Source organism: Cyanistes caeruleus, chromosome 2 (genome assembly GCF_971803275.1).
Source record: "Cyanistes caeruleus chromosome 2, bCyaCae1.hap1.1, whole genome shotgun sequence".
Taxonomy (NCBI): Eukaryota; Metazoa; Chordata; class Aves; order Passeriformes; family Paridae; genus Cyanistes; species Cyanistes caeruleus.
In genome coordinates, this window is record NC_141702.1 from 74,994,040 (window position 1) to 75,011,125 (window position 17,086).

Consider the following 17,086-nt stretch of genomic DNA (forward strand, 5'->3'; position numbering starts at 1 on the left):
AAAGCTCCTGCGCTTCAAGGACAGGAGATTATGCATGGTAGCACATCACAGTGAGCTGCAGTTTACATGACATTTGTTTGAAATGTTGCCTGGAAACTGTCATACTTCAAACACTTGAGCTGAGAGATCAGGTCTGGTTCTTCTGCCACCAAAACAGTAATGAGAGAAACAGTGCCTGTTTACAGCTGGAAGTAGCTTTTGCTGAAGACATGCAGCCCCAGAATGCTGTTAAGGCATATTTTATTTCTATGGCAGATGCCTTTCAAGAGTGTAATTTTTAAAGCCCTCGGCTGATGGGTTGTTTATTTTGATGTTGTATTTCTGAGCTGATGGGTGCCCCATTCTGCTTCTGAAAACTATTGGTAGCCTCTAAAATTGAAACACTTGCAAGTACACTGAGACTTCTGCAAAATAACTGTCTTCCCTTAAATTGTTACTGCCTGCTGGTCTAAAACAGCTCAGTCAATTTACTTAGGAGGTAGACAGAGAAAAGAGGCATGTCACTGATGTGCAGTTTTCAAGGTTTCTTCAGAGAGAGTTTCTTCTCTTTTGTTGCAGGTTGCAACTGCAAATCTTGCATGGGCTTCAGTAGCAATACATCAAGTACAAGTAAGTGTGAGTGGTTTTTCTTTTTATTTTTTCTGTGTGTAATTTGTCTTCCAGAATGTGTTTAGTGGAAGCATGGATTGTGATCAGATTTAAGTGGAGATCATTGATAAAGCATTGATTAAAGGCCCTTACTTGAACCTGGAAAAAATATGCTAACATTTTTGGTGTTCATTGAACTAGTTTACCTCACTTGCAATCATGGATCGAATAACAATATTTGTGCTACAGAAAGAAATTTGAACGATTAAAGCAGATTTATCGTAACAACTTTGCAGAGTTGTTTTATTTTCTTTTTCTTGTGGAAAGGCAATTGCTAGGCTAACTGGTCGCCTTCCTCCTGCTTTGGTATTCAGTTTGAAATTATGAAGTGTTGCTAGAAAAGCCTATTTTAAGCCATCCTTGCTAGCTGCTTCATGGTCCTGTAACTACTGCCACTAAAGATGCCTCATGCTGTCCCTAGCTGGGTGCCTAATGGAGCTTCACACAGTGTCAAGCTGCTCCAGCAAACCCCAGCAGCTTTGCTAATAGGTTTTGTTACTTCAGCTAGCAGAAGATGGTAACACTGAAATTAAACATATTCTGTCAACTCAGAGAAGATGCTAAAATAGATTCTTCTGTCAACTCCCAGGAGGAAATTCACGATGTTCTTTTTTTCAAGGTGTCTTTCATACACTTGTCAGAAGATATGCAGAAAGCTTCCTGCTTTTCTCTTCTAGGCTCTAATCTTTCCTGCCTCGGTGCTGGAAGTCACTGTCTTCGGGGTGGTCATTCACATCTCGGCAGAACTAGTACAGATTAGATTCTGGTACAGGCTATTGTACACTTGTAGAATTGCAATTGCATGCAGTTTTAGCTTCACCTTGTAAGAATTACTCTCTCCTTGACTGAGAAGTCTTTTACATCTAACAAAACACAACAGGAAAAGTTAAGTTCAAGCTTGTCCATTGATCATTTTTATTTCTCTTCCTTCTTCTAAGCAGAAGGCTTTCTCTTCCCAAGTCTTTTTGCATGAGAAGAATGCAAGAGTTTTGATCTGGCATTTTGTATCTACATTGCACAGATGAAAGATATTACTAGTTCCAAGTGATCTTTTTGTGAGTGTAAAATGTCCAAGCAGTAGAGGTTTGTTTTACTTTTGGCCTCAGTGCTTGCTCTAGTAATATACAGATGTACAATTGTCTTCAGATACAGAGTATGCAAATAAGTGAAGTAAAAATACAGCTGAAAGTTCTGCTTCATCTAACATTTTTCTTCTAAAAAGAAGTATGCATACTATTTTCTGTATTCATATTCATGCTGATTTCTCCCTAAGTTGAGCATATATCATCTGCTGCTTAGCTTAGTTAAACTTGCCTGATGTCAGTCTACAGTTGTGTCTATATGCTACTTTGCAGCCTGGAAAAAAAGTGGTAAAAATGTGGTAAGGGAGAAGGGAAACAAAATATTTGACATTCTCAGAAGATCCGAGGGTCTGGATAAGGAAATGTTCATTCCATAATCACAGTCAGTGACAGCCTTTGAGACAGCATGAAAAGTGTAAAAGCCAACAGCTTTCAGTCAGTCTTAGGAAAGATTTTACTTGTGTTTCACAGTTTTAACTCAGCAGCTAGATAGCTAAGATTGAAACTCAGCACACAAATTCAGCTTTAATTTTATACAGTGCTCTCCATGTATGTATATACACACTTAAACACACACGCAAGTACTGGTATTTTTTTCATACAAGTTAAAGGGGGTGGGACTTTGGTTTCCCTCTGACTTCAGTTTTCTGGAGCAAATGGTTCTATGATTTGTGCTTCCAGGTATGCCGGGGCCTTGCCAAGCAGACTGAACTGAATGACTTCTTGCTTGATGTATCAAAGTAAGTGTGATTTGCAAAATAATCTCCTGGGTTTTTTTGATGAGCTTTTCTAGGGTGGCTCTTCCAATCTACCTGTGTTCACTCAATAGCAGTAGTGGAAGCTATTCACAGATGCAAAGGCACATTTCAGGGGGTGGGAAAACTTCAGGGATAAGAACAACTGGTATGTGTGGCAGTGGTGTATGCCTTTCATAATTTTTTGGTGTTGGTGAAGATAAAAATGTGGTATTCATTTATACCTTACAGAAACCTTTTATTCTTGTGGTCTTTTGCATGGGTTTTTTTTCCGCTTTTTTCCCACCTCCTCTGTCAGAGTTAAATGTGCCCATCTTTGAGAAGTAACAAATAGGCTTGGTGTCCCATGGCAATTTTAGAAGGCTTGAAAGGACTTTACAGAGAGTTATTTAGTGTGCTTCAGCTTCCCTTATTCTCTCAACAATTTTTTGGTCATCAGTGCATGTATTCATAAATATATGGACTTCAGAGTTAATCCTTGAAGAATCAGCCATATGGTTGCTCTTCCCATGCATTTTCTGAAGGCTCTGTTTTAATTTTCAAAGACTTTTACTGCATGTAATATGTTTGCTTTTAATTTCTTCTCAGTATAAGTCAAGATGAATTTGAAAGCTCAGAGAGAGTGTGAAAGTTTGAGCTTACACTTGCAAAATCAGTTTAGTGTCTAAGGTGATCTGCTCTTCCTTCAATTTCTTTTGTTTGTCATTGCTATTAGGATCTTTAAATAGCAAAGATAACCAATAAATTAAAAGATAAACTAGAGCTGTACATTTGGTAAATCAGTCTGGTGTGCTTAACAGTGTTTTATGAAACTAGTTGGTAGAAGAATTTCAAAGTGTATCAAAAACTAGTGTGATACTGTGGAAAAATGAGATACCTTGGATTTTTTGTTGCAAACATTTTTGTGGATCTTGATGAACAGTTCTCAAAATGATGACATTAGAGTATGTCCAAGATTCATATGCCATTGCTCAGGAATGTAGGCAGCCAAGCTGACCCATCTGGAAGGGAGAGTAATAAACCACAGGGAGGAGTCTGCCCCTTGCAAGGAGGGCAAGCTGTTTGTATCCAGATGTTTTTTTCCAAGCCTTATTCCTCAGGATGACCTTTTTTATTAATTTTAGCATAATTTGGAGCATGCCTCCCAAAGGGCACTCTTACCAAGTCTTGCACAATTATATTCCTTTCCAGAGTGATTTTATGTTGCTAACATCCATACTGAACTAGTTTACAAAAAACTATATTTATGTACCCAGATTGGCAATCTTACCCAGGACTCGCAATTTATTCTTGGACTGGCATAGTACTGAGATTGATTTAAAGAACTTTGTAATTGTTTTACATTTTTAAGGTAAAAATTACAATAAATGCTGTAAATATTTATCATGCCTCTATAAGAGAATAGTTCTCATACAGCATTATCAGTTGCTAGAGTTTTTTAGTTTCAATAGAAAAAGAAAGTCTGTGTTTTAAGGAACAAAACTGCGAGATCATTTAATAGTATCTTTATGAACTTTATGTAGGCAAAAACTTGCATCAGCAAGAAAATAATTAGTTTCCTCTTAGAAGTAGTCTGTATCTTTTCTAACATAGAAGGAGAATTTCCTTTTGGGTGAGGATATTGTTAGTGTGCAGTGTCACCGGGACATGTTCTGTAACATTTTAGAAAGGGCAGAGTATGCAGTGCTCCACCTCTTCATGTCCCTGACGATACCAGTGTATTATGTGTCTCCTTCCCACTAGACCCAAACAGAACTGAGCTGTATATATATTCAAGGCCATGGGACAATGCCTTTTGTCTGCTGGGAACATTGTAATCCAAGGGTTATTAATACTTGGCATGTGGAAGATTTAGATTTCTTTTACTAATAAGTTTGACCTTTATCTTTCAATGTTCTTGACTGTCCTTGAACAGTTACCACTTTGCTGTGAAACTGAGATTCTTTTTTATTCTTTTTTAATTGTTAAGTTAGAAGTTCCCTTTCTTCAACTTCAACGAGTGTTGATAAAGAAGACCCATTAAGAGTTTCTTAAATAGTTGCTTTTTAACTAGTATTAAAGTTTAGATAATATGAAGTGGATTTAACTGCTCTGCATACTTTTGTTCATTTCTCAGAGCATAACATGTATAAACCTAATAAGATAGTTTGATATTTTGAAAGAAATGGATTTTTTTGTTGTTGTTTTCTACTTCTCCTTTTTACTTCTTTTAAAATTTTCAGTGTGTTAGAGGTGCCAAAGCATTTTGATGCATTCTTGGTGTTGCTCAGCAGGAGCCTATTCAGTTCACAGCAGGCAATATTTGGTAGTCTTCTCCTCTTTCTGTAGAGAAAATTCTATGTATAATAAAGAATATTCTCAATTCTGTAGAATAATGGCTTAAGGAAACAGAGCTAGGGCCATTTAATTAATTGTTAATTCCCTTGTGCTCTAGCAAGCCAGTCAGTCAATTTTAAGGTGCAGTGGTTTCTCCTCACCTTTTCTGGCTCCATGTAAAGCTGTGGTGAAACAAGAGCTCCCGACACCCATTTGAGAAGTGTTTGACTAAATGCCAATGTTTACTGACTTCTCTTTCTCTGCAGAACATATTTTGATAATATAGTTGCAATAGATTCTCTACTTGAACATATAATGGTAAGTTGTCTTTTTCACTTCTAATTTTATTAGTGGTAGTTATTAAAGCCGTTCATTCTCCTTCCCTTAAAGATATTATGTCATTGAAATATTTGAGTTGTTTGTAGTGAACTCATGGTACAAACAGTGTTAACATGTCTATACAGAAAACATGGTAAAGGACAGCTTGATTTGTCATTGCTGCAACAACTTCCATTCACAGGTTTCATAAGGAATGAAACATGACTGTCTCTGAACTATATGGTTACTATTATGTTCTGAGAAAGTTTGAAAATTGTAACAGAAAGGCTTCTGGTTGTCCTTTTATTTCAGCATGTTATATTGATTCTTTCTTCCTAAATTCAGTTTGCTACGTGCTGCAAGACACTGCTGAAGAAGTTACTGTCTGTAGCAAGGGATAGAGTTTAAAAATTACTCCTAGGGAATTTTCTTCAGTTGCTGAATGAGATGTGTAAGACCTTGGAAAACTACACCCATAACTAGTGTGACAGTCAGTCAGTGTTTTATAGAAACCACTAAGCCAAGTGGTTAGTTCTTCCCATTGAAATAACTAAGTAATGAATTAAAGTACTCTTCAAAAGCAGTTTATGAGTTTCTAAATCAATTTTGAATTCAGAATTATTTCCTGAATAATTTTAATAAATGTGTGTGAACTGGTTGTTTATAACATGTTTTGAGTGTTTGATATGTGAATTATGCTTTTTAGATTTGTCCACATTCATTGCATTCTGCAGGTCTTTTTCTTAAGTGTAAACCTGAACAAATAGTGGTTCATGGTACCATTGCTTAAAATTTGCACATTCAAAAAATTAATTCCCAGCAGTACTCTGATATGTGCCCCAGTCTTCAAAGTGATATTCTTAGCTAGACTATTCAATGACAGCAATGTTAGAATGCAAACAACATTAAAGTGGTTTTATTTAGAAACATGAATTAGTAATGGAAAATATTCTGCAGTGTTTGTGTTATTCTAGTTAGTACACAGTCAAGAATTCAGCACATAGAACCCATTTCTGAACATTGACTTTTCCAATTTAAATGAACCTCTTAAAAATAGCTTAGCATTTAAAAGAACTGGTATAGCATAACATATGGCATTGAGAACAAATATTGATATTCTTCCCTGTTCTTCACTGTGAATAGAGATCTGGTGGAAAACACAATTGGCAGTAAAATATGGTTACTCTTTTATCATCTTTTCCAACACTTGGCTTGCATCATGATTCTGTATTTTAACCTGTGTAATGTTTTGTACTGAGCTTCCTTTTAAGCTGTAGCTGTTGTCTCTTTCTTGAGCCAATTAGCTGAATTATGTGTTTGTACATTTATTGCCATTTTATGGGAGCATGATTTTATCATTATGTGGCTTATTCTATGTCTTACTGTGAAAAAAGATCAGAACTCCATTTCACCTCACTACTTCACCCTTTGGTGATCGCACTACAGCTTGATTTTTTCCTCCTATACTAAAGAAAAAAAAGTTTCTTTCCATTCTTTTAATTTTTATTTTCATCAAAATCTCTCAGCAAAGCTAGTGGTATAAGGGTGTTTTTTGAGTGTAAATGCAAGGAAGGGAAATAAAATTTCAAGTTGCCTTACAAATTTTCATGTCCATACGCTTGAGTAGTTAAAGGCAGCTTATGCAAAAGGTGGTCCCTGGCTTCCCTATTGACAGTGCAGAACATACTTTTTTGTACTGATACTCTCTTTCAACCACTGGTCAGAAATTGAGCAAGGGATTTAGAGAAGTAAAAGTCTCTTATCTCATTAACTATTTCTTGATTACTGCTGTTTATATAATCATTTTTGAAAAGCATGAGTTGTGACCAAGGTAAGTTCTTGAGTCATATGCATTAACCCACAAAAGATTAATTGTATAAAGTCAACACTGTGCAGTAGATTTTACAAAGAAATCTTATACAGCATCTGGATAGAAGCATTTACTGGACTTCTGATAGTTTCTGTTCACTCTTTTGAGCAAATGAATAAGCAGTCTAAGTGGCTAAGGTCTTCAAATTTCTTAATGCTCTAAGGGGGAAAAAATTCAACGAATCTTACTCCTATGGTTGTACACTCTTTGACTTTTCTGTTCAGATGGAGTAAATGGAGAAGAAGACAACAGAATCTTCATGAACACAGATTCCATCTGTATGGGAGGGCCCTCCAAGTTTTGGGCTCGGGCTAGATGGTATCTGTGCAGTTCTTCTCATATGGCATGGAACTAGAGTCTCTCAGCTAATGACTTTTTATCTCATATGGATTTTTTTCTGCCAAGCTGTAACGCTTGTCCATCTGCATTAGTATGGAATTAAATACTTTATTATTTTATTTTTGGAAGACAAGAGATAAGGTGGAGGAGATCATTCATATGGAATTCTTTTGAATCCTTAAAACGTGCCAACTGCATGCATTGCACACCAAGATTTTGGTAGCCTCTTTCTGTAGCTGAATGACTAGGTAGGTATTACATATAAAGTGTAGAGAGATCCACCTAAGATCATTCTCTGTCATGCAGTTACTCTACTTTCTGAACAAATAAAAAACACAGGGGACCTATCTGAATTGGATGGAGCAGGTTCTTGTGCCTGTATATTGGCATCTTTAACACAGTGATCCTTGTTTGATTTTTGTCTCACTTTTCCCTTTTTCTCAGAAAGACTATTGTATGTCTGAGAAATACTTCAGTGAAGAGCTGCTGTGTTCCCAAGACTCGATTCTGTTCTAACAGTCAGTGCTTCTGGGAGTTATTTTTGCTGAGATAAAACTAGTTGGTTCAAAGTAAGATAGACACCATGCAAGTCTGTTGCTCTACTGTGTTACTCCCTTGGCTGTGGGCTTTGGTTAGTTCATGTACATTTTCTAAATCTTAGCTCTTGTGCAAGTAGTGTTCCTGACATTGGGAGGGTGCAGCCATTTCCTATGCCTCTGCATAGGGCAATCCATAATGATACCTCTAATGACAGAATCACATTGTTGCAGAATGTTTCTGACTTGGAAGTGACCCACAAGGATCATTTGGTCATTGTTTTTACAAGGCACACTTAACTTTTTTAGAAGCAAACACTACTCTCTCTGCTTCGTCTTTTCTGGATGTTAAATATCCATATATTTGCACCAAAGATGAAGGCAAAAAGCTACGATTGTTCTTAGGTCTTGCTCTAACTTCTGTATTTAAAATCAAGTATGGTATCTAAACATAGAGGGAGGAAAGGTACTATTTTGGAAAGTCTTGAAATACAATTAAATAGGAAAGCCTATTTTCTTTTAGGAAACTTTCAAGTCTCTGAAGATATTCCTGCATTTCTTGAAGAGAACACTCACATTTTCAGAGAAAATGTTGAATTCAAGATTTTACTTTTGAATTTTTCTTAAAAGATTGCTCCTTCAAACAGATTCCTATCTTGGATAGCTTCTCAAAACTTTTATCGTACAGGGATTCATGTTTGTAAATGACTGGAGATAATTCAACTCATGACCATTAACTCTAGTTTTGTTTTTTGTCTGTAGATATATGCAAAAAACCTGGTGAATGCAGATAGGTGTGCACTCTTCCAGGTTGACCACAAAAATAAGGAGTTGTATTCAGACCTTTTTGATATTGGAGAAGAAAATGATGGAAAACCTGTCTTCAAGAAGACCAAAGAGATAAGGTAAGAACAGCTAGCAGAAGAGTGCAGTTTCATTATAACTATGGATGTGCAGGCATTTTATTACCCAGTTTCTGTGCCTATCTGCAGGTACCCTGACAATACTTGTCATACTGTGATATCATTCCCACCAGGACCCGCCTCCAGAAGGTAGTACTTCTGGGAATGACATTGCAGTGCCATCGAAACAGCGTCTCTGAAGCTATAACGTCACTCCTGGAAATGCCGTCTTCCGGAGGCGGTCCTTTTGGAAATCATGTTGGGAAAAAAACAGAGGTGTTCTGAGGTAGGTAAAGGTGCAGGTAATAGTGCACCTAATCCGTAGTCTGCCAGTTTGGGACTTTTTTTCCCAAGAGGGTTCCCAAGAGGAATTAAAATTTGTGCGATTCAAGCACATCCAAAGCAAGGAAATCACAACTTGTACTTCTTATGGATGGATTAGGTAAACGTAGAATTGAGTATGGATTGGTCACTGGTTTTGAAGATTTCAAGCTGAATAACTTAATTCTACTTTTCTCATGTGAATTTGGATTTTCAAAATTTCAATTAATTGTTATACTGAACGATGCTTAAAGTGGTGAATTTGAAAATGTATATTGTCTGGTAATGACTAGAAAGGATTCTCTGACTAAAAGTTATGTGTATTTCTGCTTCTGTCACAAGCACCTAATTTTTACACTGATGTACTTTTTGAATGAAAGAGGCTGAACATCAAAGTAAACATAGTATTTTTCACTTTTCAAAAATTATGAATCCCTAGTAGATGCAGACTAAGAATTTCAAAGGCATACAGGTTTCAGATTTTCAGCTTCTTAAAAGTAAAGAATTGTATGACTAAGTATCCTGTACTAAAATTTTCCTAAAATATTCAGCGTTGATTTTTATCAGAACTTTTTTTCATTTCCTCCTTATACTTTTAAAGTTCTGGGCCAATATGAGATGTGATTCATGTCTTCATTAAGACTCCTTTAGACAAACTTACTCCCACTTACCATTGTGTGAGTGAGAATGGAAGGAGTCAAAATTGGTGCAATTTGCGTACTGACAAGCAAGGAGGTGGTGTAAATTAAAGAAGCTGGCCTGCTTTAACATGTACTTTCATACTCCTTCTTGATAATTGTTTTTCTTGCTTATATCCTTGTCTTTTCTGTATGTTATTGAAATGTTGATTCTAAGTGCAAGGGTATGAGCCATTTCACAGGTACGGTACACTGAAAGTGAAGCGCAACTTAAATATCTAAGAAAGTGACACTGAGTGAGTCATCAGGAAGGAGTCTTAAGTTGGTGTAATGTACCTATCAAAAGAAACAACAGAAGAATCTAACTTAAAGTCAGGTGTGCAGGGTGAAATCCTGACAGCTTTATCACTAACTTCAATACCAGGCATCACGGTACTATCAGGGTACATTTAGACTTCAAAGCATTCCACATATAATTATTTTAACGTGGTTTTCTCCATAAATTATCTTTTGCTTTTATGTCACAATTACTTTCTGTCAAAATACTGAAAATTATTTACTCACAAGACAGACGTACAAATTTTTCAGATACCATTTAAGAACATATTTGTTGTGTTTAATTTCCTTGTGGTGATTAAGGGATGCAATTAGTACCGTGTCATTGTTTGACTGTCCTGAAACAGGGTTTGACTGTCCTGAAACAGGCTAATCATTCCCAAGTCTACATGGCAATTATATATATTTTATAATATATATATATATATATATATATATATATATATAAAATGTTTACCTATGAGACTTCCACTGGTCTTTTTCCAAAACTTTGTTACTAAATCCACATACATACACCACCCAAAGAAACAAGTTCTATGTTGCTTTTATTGTGTCTAAAGAAGAAATGAATATGTAAAAGTCATAATAAAATCAATACCTTTTAAATATAAACACCAGTCTTAGGTTCTGACAAATGTTATGTTTGTTAGGGGCAACCTAACAAATCTGGGTTATTGAAAATTTTGAATTTTTATCACTAAAATGGTCATGTTATGCCATGTTTTGTATTAAACTATGTAGCTATATAAAATATTTTCAGAAAGTATCTGTTAGGATGTGATTTCGGTTTTATTATGTGTTACTAGTTGTTGTAAGATTTTTCTCCTCAAAGCAAGAAAATGGCGCTGGTTGAGAACACCCATTACTGTGCCCAAGAAAGACTCCACTAGAAACATGTGTTTTCCATATTTTGGCTAATACACATTTTTATTTTCTCCAGATTTTCTATAGAAAAAGGAATAGCTGGTCAAGTGGCAAGAACAGGAGAAGTCCTTAACATCCCTGATGCCTATGCAGACCCACGCTTTAACAGGTAGGATGCCCTTCATTGGAGGAGAAGATAGCTCATCAAACCTTTTACATAAAATTGTTACTTAAATTCCATACTGAGATGCATTCATGGAGCTGTTGCTCTCTGATGAGGAGGTAACTTACAGATGTTTATTAAATGTTTTAGCCATTAGAGATACTTTTAAGATACAAATAAAAGTATTATTTTTATCAAATATTAATATAATGGAGAAAAATTTAGTTAGATTGTTGCCAATTTTCATTATCAATCTCCTTGCAATCTCATTTGTTTCAGGGGAGAAAAACCAATTCGATAACATAAAGCATATCTAAGAATATTTAGTATAATTTAATATTGAGGCAATATTAATTCTTTGTCTTGCAAATGGAGAATAAAGGATTAAGTTCTTTCTAAGTATGACACAGTAGATAAAAATATTTGATGGTTTTGAGGGTGGAATTATTGCAGGTACTAATTAAATCTACTTTTAAACGTTACAATATGTTAAACAACATATTGTAAAACAACATTTCTGAGAATCAAAGAATACATACCCATTGATATTAACTCTTTTTTTATTTTTTCTTTCTCCTTTATGGCTTTCCAGAGAAGTAGACCTCTACACAGGCTACACAACCAGAAATATCCTGTGCATGCCTATTGTGAGCCGAGGAAGTGTAATAGGTGTTGTGCAGATGGTGAACAAAATAAGTGGAAGTGCCTTCTCTAAAACTGATGAGAACAACTTTAAAATGTTTGCAGTCTTTTGTGCTTTAGCCTTACACTGTGCTAATGTAAGTTTTATTTACATTTTTATAAGTTATAATGAGAATACTTAAGTATTTTGATGTTACAGATTATTAAAATTATTTGCAAGTCTGTTGAATTAACTGTATTTCTTGCTGAATAATTCTATTTTAAGAGGATGAGAGGGATTTCATTTGAAATAAGTAAACTCTAGTTTAGTAGCTAAACTGAGAGAACAAGTTCTGAAATGTGAATGATATCTATCTTCCCCTTTCCATTAAAAACCATTTTTATTTACTTTTATAAATTTAGATTACATTTTATAAATTTAATTGGAGAATGGAGGTATGCTATATATCCTCTCAATTCCACATTTTTAATACTCAAAGATGAGTTTTTACACTTACATGCTGTGGTGTATACTTATAATTATCCATGCTTCTAGATAAGAGTGGGTAGCTATTTTTGTCCTCAAACCCTTTATCATCTCAAAATTTACTGTGCCTGTAGAAAACATAAGCAGTGTAATGATCATTACTATATAAGTATAAAAATTCATTAAATTTAGTAAAAGTGCAATGCAGAAGAACAGAGTTATATTCATAGGAGGCAAGATAAAATGCAGTGCCAGTTAAGCCTGGTGATTTACGCTAAGTAATTTTACCAATATCATCATCCCAGTGGTACACTGGGGCAGCAAATTTTATTACCAGGTACCTCAAGTTGTTTCACTTGGGTCAAGGCAGGCAGAATGGACTGCATATAAATTACACTTGGGACTATGAACACTCAGTTGTGTGTGTGTGTGTGTGTGTGTGTGTGTGTGTGTGTGTGTGTGTGTGTGAGTTCACTACTTTTAGATGGCAAATGTTACCATTCAGGGTGTACAGCTCCAGAGGATTGTTTAACTAGTACATTGTTATGTTCTCACTTTTTTGCAAACCATGCCTTGCCTGAACCTCTCAGTAATTAACTGTACTTGTTCTTCATACTGAATAGTAATGTAGGTATTACAAGCATCCCACATATATTTTATATACTGCATAGATAGCAGTAATTTATGCCAATTAATGGAATTCATACAGTGGGAGAAAAATATGAATAATGTCCTGTTATAGGGCTTCTCTCTGTTAGAATTTTACAAGAAACTTAGTTCTGGTTTTGACTCCTCAGCTTGGATTGTTTTTCTTGGGAGAGCTCACACACGATTAAAAGTCAGCTGAGCCTTAGATATTTACCTGAGCGAGTAGATGAAGAATGATGTGATAGAAGGCCTGGTTTCCCAGAAGTACTGAAATCAATGTAATCTGTCGCTTTTCTAATGTGTGAAGTGGCGCAGCCAAAAAAAAGCACTATCATTTTTGCAGATGTGTATTGTAATAAACACTGTTTGAATTGAGGCAGTAGGTTTTTTTTCTTTATTAAAATTCCACATTCATGCATGACTTCTCTTTTTCAGATGTACCACAGAATTCGTCATTCAGAGTGTATTTACCGTGTAACGATGGAGAAGCTGTCCTACCATAGTGTTTGTACAGCAGAAGAGTGGCAAAACCTCATGCACTGTACACTGCCTCCACATATTTATAAAGAAATTGAGCTGTAAGTATTTTTCCAATGTAGCAGCAGTTGTATATAGCCCATTAATTATTTTTTTTTTCCTTATTTGTAGTGGAGATTTTTTTAGGAAGCACTTTTAATATTGAACTACAGAAATATCGTGGTGGTTTTATCTCTGCCTTTCTTATACTTAGCTCTGCTTAATGACTCGTGAACAAAATTTATCCATCAAAGATATAAAATTATATGTACTCAGATTTTTTTCCCCAGGAATGGGTAGATACAGTAGTTGCTTTAATCTAATCAAATTAGGATTTGAAGAGATGAGCCTTCATTCTTATAGTCCCAAGTCACCATCAGCTCAGAGCCAGAGAGGAAGACAAGCTTGGAACATCAATACTTAGGACCAAATGCATGATCTCATCCTCTTGGATATGTTTTAGAATTAAGCATTTAGAATTAAGCATAAACCCCAGCTCATTCCTGGGGTTTTCTGGGTTGTGTGTCTTTTTTAAGTTTGGTTTTGGGGTGTGTGTGTAGGGGGTGTTTGGTTTTTTTGTGAGTTTTGAATATGGATGTGTGTATGTGTTGTGCATCTATTGTGCTTATTGCAGAAAGGGAAAATGACAATTCAGGGTTACAAATCCCAGGTGCTGGAGGTTGGAGTTGCAGCCTAACTTTGGAGGAGGACCTCCCTTCCAACCTTTTAGGCTTTCTCTGACATAATTTAGTTATTTTCAGCTGCTGTATGCTGAAGATGAACCTCTATCTGTATTTTATTGGCCAGTCCCTACACAATGCTAGCAATGGGAGCCATCACATTTTTAAGTCACTGTCTTCAGTCCAGGACAAAAAATTCTGCTCTAGTAACCAGGTGCCTAAAATCAACTCTCTCAGTCACAAAATCTAAGTTGCCTTTTTAAACCTCATCTCCAGAGCTCTCTCACTTCTCTTTGGCACTAAGCATTGTAGCTGTGAGTGACGTGAAAGCTTGTGCTTAACAGGGACTGCTTAAAGTTCATTACATGCTGAAGTGATTTGCTTGAATGCCAGAGCATTAACAGCTTGCAGGATTACACCCTAATAGAAGCTTATTCTTTGCAATACAATTTCTTGTTCTTTGTTAGGTGATATTATATAACCCACCTCCTCAGCAAAAATGAATTTTACTTGCAAAGATGACAGGTTTCATTCTAAATTATATTAGCATCCTTTAGTTCAAACAGAATACATTTAACCATTTTCCAAGCAATTCAGCTACCTTCAGTCCTCTCACAGCTCCTGTGCTGTTCAGTGTGCCAAGAAAAAATAGAGGACTTTCAGCACAGAAAGTGTAGGGAAAGAGTTAATCAATAATTGAAAGAAAACCAGTTCTACTGTCCCGAGTCCCTGAAATTAAGCCTCAGTATTGTTATCACGGGAGGGGAGATGTCTTCAGGTAAAGAAACATTAAGAATATGGCATTAAATATTGATTTTTTTTTTAATTTTTGCTTGATTTCTGTTAGCCAGTAAAAACTGGTATTTTTCTCTATCAAAATTAGAGCGACTCACATGCAATTTTTGAGAGAAATTATTGGAAAAAATGCCAGTAAATATATTATTAGAGACACCATCTTTATAATTCCTGGAAGAAAGTCCTGAATATTTTAGGAATGCCTGTAAACCTCTCATTGTCCGTGAGATATTTTTATTTCTTTTGTCTATTACTTAATCTGTGGATCCTTAGATAAAGCTATATGTTTCTGTTAAGTAAAAAAAGCCAAGAGCTAACTGTAGGACTTGATCATAAGGATCTTTTCCAACATAAATTACTAAATGATTGCATAAAACTGTGAGCATAGTTCCATTGACCATAGCAGAAATATGTATGATGACATTACTGAAAAATACAAGCTGTAAATTCAGCTTTCTGTGTATATTCAGAAAGAAGTGAATCTTGCTGGGTATACATTTCCTAGTAATTTTCACTTGTTTTCATTACCAATGAAAAGGTATTCTCTTTTCTAAACTGAAACTTTCTTCTCAGATACCATTTTGATATCAGTCCATATGAAGATGTTTGGCCTGCCATTTTTGTCTACATGGTTCACCAGTCCTGTGGGACAGCCTGGTATGAAGTATATTATTTCTTTATTTAATTGTTAAGTCTGCATTTGTTGACTTATAATTTTTGAGATAATTACTTCCTAATTCATGGTCTATTTTCTTTGGCATTTATTTACTATGTTTGGTCTGTACAGGACTGTAATAATCAGTCTGGATTTCTTGTTTCACCTTCTCGGTCGTTAGTTAATAAAGTCTGGGAGCAGTGAGGTTAAAGAACTCATTATATCACCCAAACAGTTGTCCTTCCAATATACAGAAAAATTGTTTGGTTCTGAGATGAGTTTGCTTCTCAGACAGAAGATGGCAAAGACATAAAAAACACTCTTCTCAAAAAAGAGCGAAGGTGCATGAAAACTGATTTTTCAGCTATATAGTTGCTGAAATTAATAATTTATACGGTAAAAGTAAACCACGATAGATCTTACCTTGCTAAATGAATCAGTTATTTGCATAGTTGTGCATTAATTATGGAAGTGAACTATTTTCAAATTAAATGCTTCATTTGCTGTCCTTTCTCTCAGTGTTCCTTATAATTTCTAAGATTTCTAAGTTGGGTAAGTATGGCCCATTGCTAAAAGAAAGGAGCTGCTCCAAATCACAATAAAAAAACTATGGATGGTGAGTCAAAAGGGGAAGAACATCCCTACAAAAGGGAGCAACATTCGGGAATTGTTTGCTGGTGTTTCATTTTATTTTTCTAACTGAATGAATGCCCTCAAAGTGTGCAGTCAAACACTGGGGGGTCTTTCTCAGTCTTCCTCAATGCTGCAAAGGGGGTGAATCTTCTGAGCACAGTTCTCTACTGCTCACTGCAGTTAACTTGTTTCCATTTCAGACTCAATGGCTGTGGATGCAAGGTTGGCGTTTGTATTTTTAGTCAGGTTCTGTTCTCTTCTCTCTCTCTGACTACCAGGCTCTTCCTTTCAATGTGTAGCTTTGATGGGAAAGAACTGATATCTACCTGATGTTTTTCAAGTGGGCCTCAGCTTTCATATATAAAATTAGGGAAACAGAAGTGAGGAAAATATTTGAAAAGGAGACCATTGGAACAGGACTTGTATTTAATTCCTGAAAGAACAAAACTTCTGAAACCTTTGAAACAAAACCAAAAATTTTAGGACTAAAATTTGATTTGATTTTAATATGAGGAATAAGGTTGTGCCTTAAAATATTTACCTATGTAATGTATGATTGTCCTGTCCAGGGAGGATTTCAGAGAAAAATCTATCATATTCACTACATTTTGTCTTCTGAAGAAGTAATATTTTACTGCTTTAATCAAGTATGCAAATACAGCAGTGGATGAAGTAGTAGTAGTAGTAGTAGTAGTAGTAGTAGTAGTAGTATTCAGCATCAGAGATAATGATTTTTCCTTTGGCTGGAATTGTACTATCATGTAATAACCATTGAGTTGAGATTGGAGTAGATGGAAGTGAATATTGTGATATTTTTGAATGTGAATTATGGTGTACTACTTTAAACAATAGTTCTACCATTATTTGACTTTCTAGAATTAAAAAAGAAAGCTTAAAGTTTTTGAAAGAAAATATGCCTCTGGTTTTCTTAATGCCACATTAGGGCTGAGGATAATAATTACA

At 35.5% G+C, this 17,086-nt stretch overlaps 1 protein-coding gene across 2 annotated transcripts in view; it reads left to right on the forward strand.

Annotated features, from left to right (window-relative positions):
- PDE10A (phosphodiesterase 10A) overlaps positions 1-17,086 on the forward strand; it is a 172,335-nt gene that overhangs the window by 134,711 nt on the left and 20,538 nt on the right. The window contains exons 8-15 of one of the 2 annotated variants that reach the window (XM_086877961.1): positions 559-615; positions 2,412-2,470; positions 5,068-5,119; positions 8,627-8,769; positions 11,002-11,094; positions 11,681-11,867; positions 13,280-13,422; positions 15,409-15,492. In XM_086877961.1, the coding sequence (XP_086734087.1) occupies positions 559-615; positions 2,412-2,470; positions 5,068-5,119; positions 8,627-8,769; positions 11,002-11,094; positions 11,681-11,867; positions 13,280-13,422; positions 15,409-15,492 (818 nt within the window). The remainder of the gene's footprint in view (positions 1-558; positions 616-2,411; positions 2,471-5,067; positions 5,120-8,626; positions 8,770-11,001; positions 11,095-11,680; positions 11,868-13,279; positions 13,423-15,408; positions 15,493-17,086) is intronic. The other variant, XM_086877962.1, reaches the window with a different exon arrangement.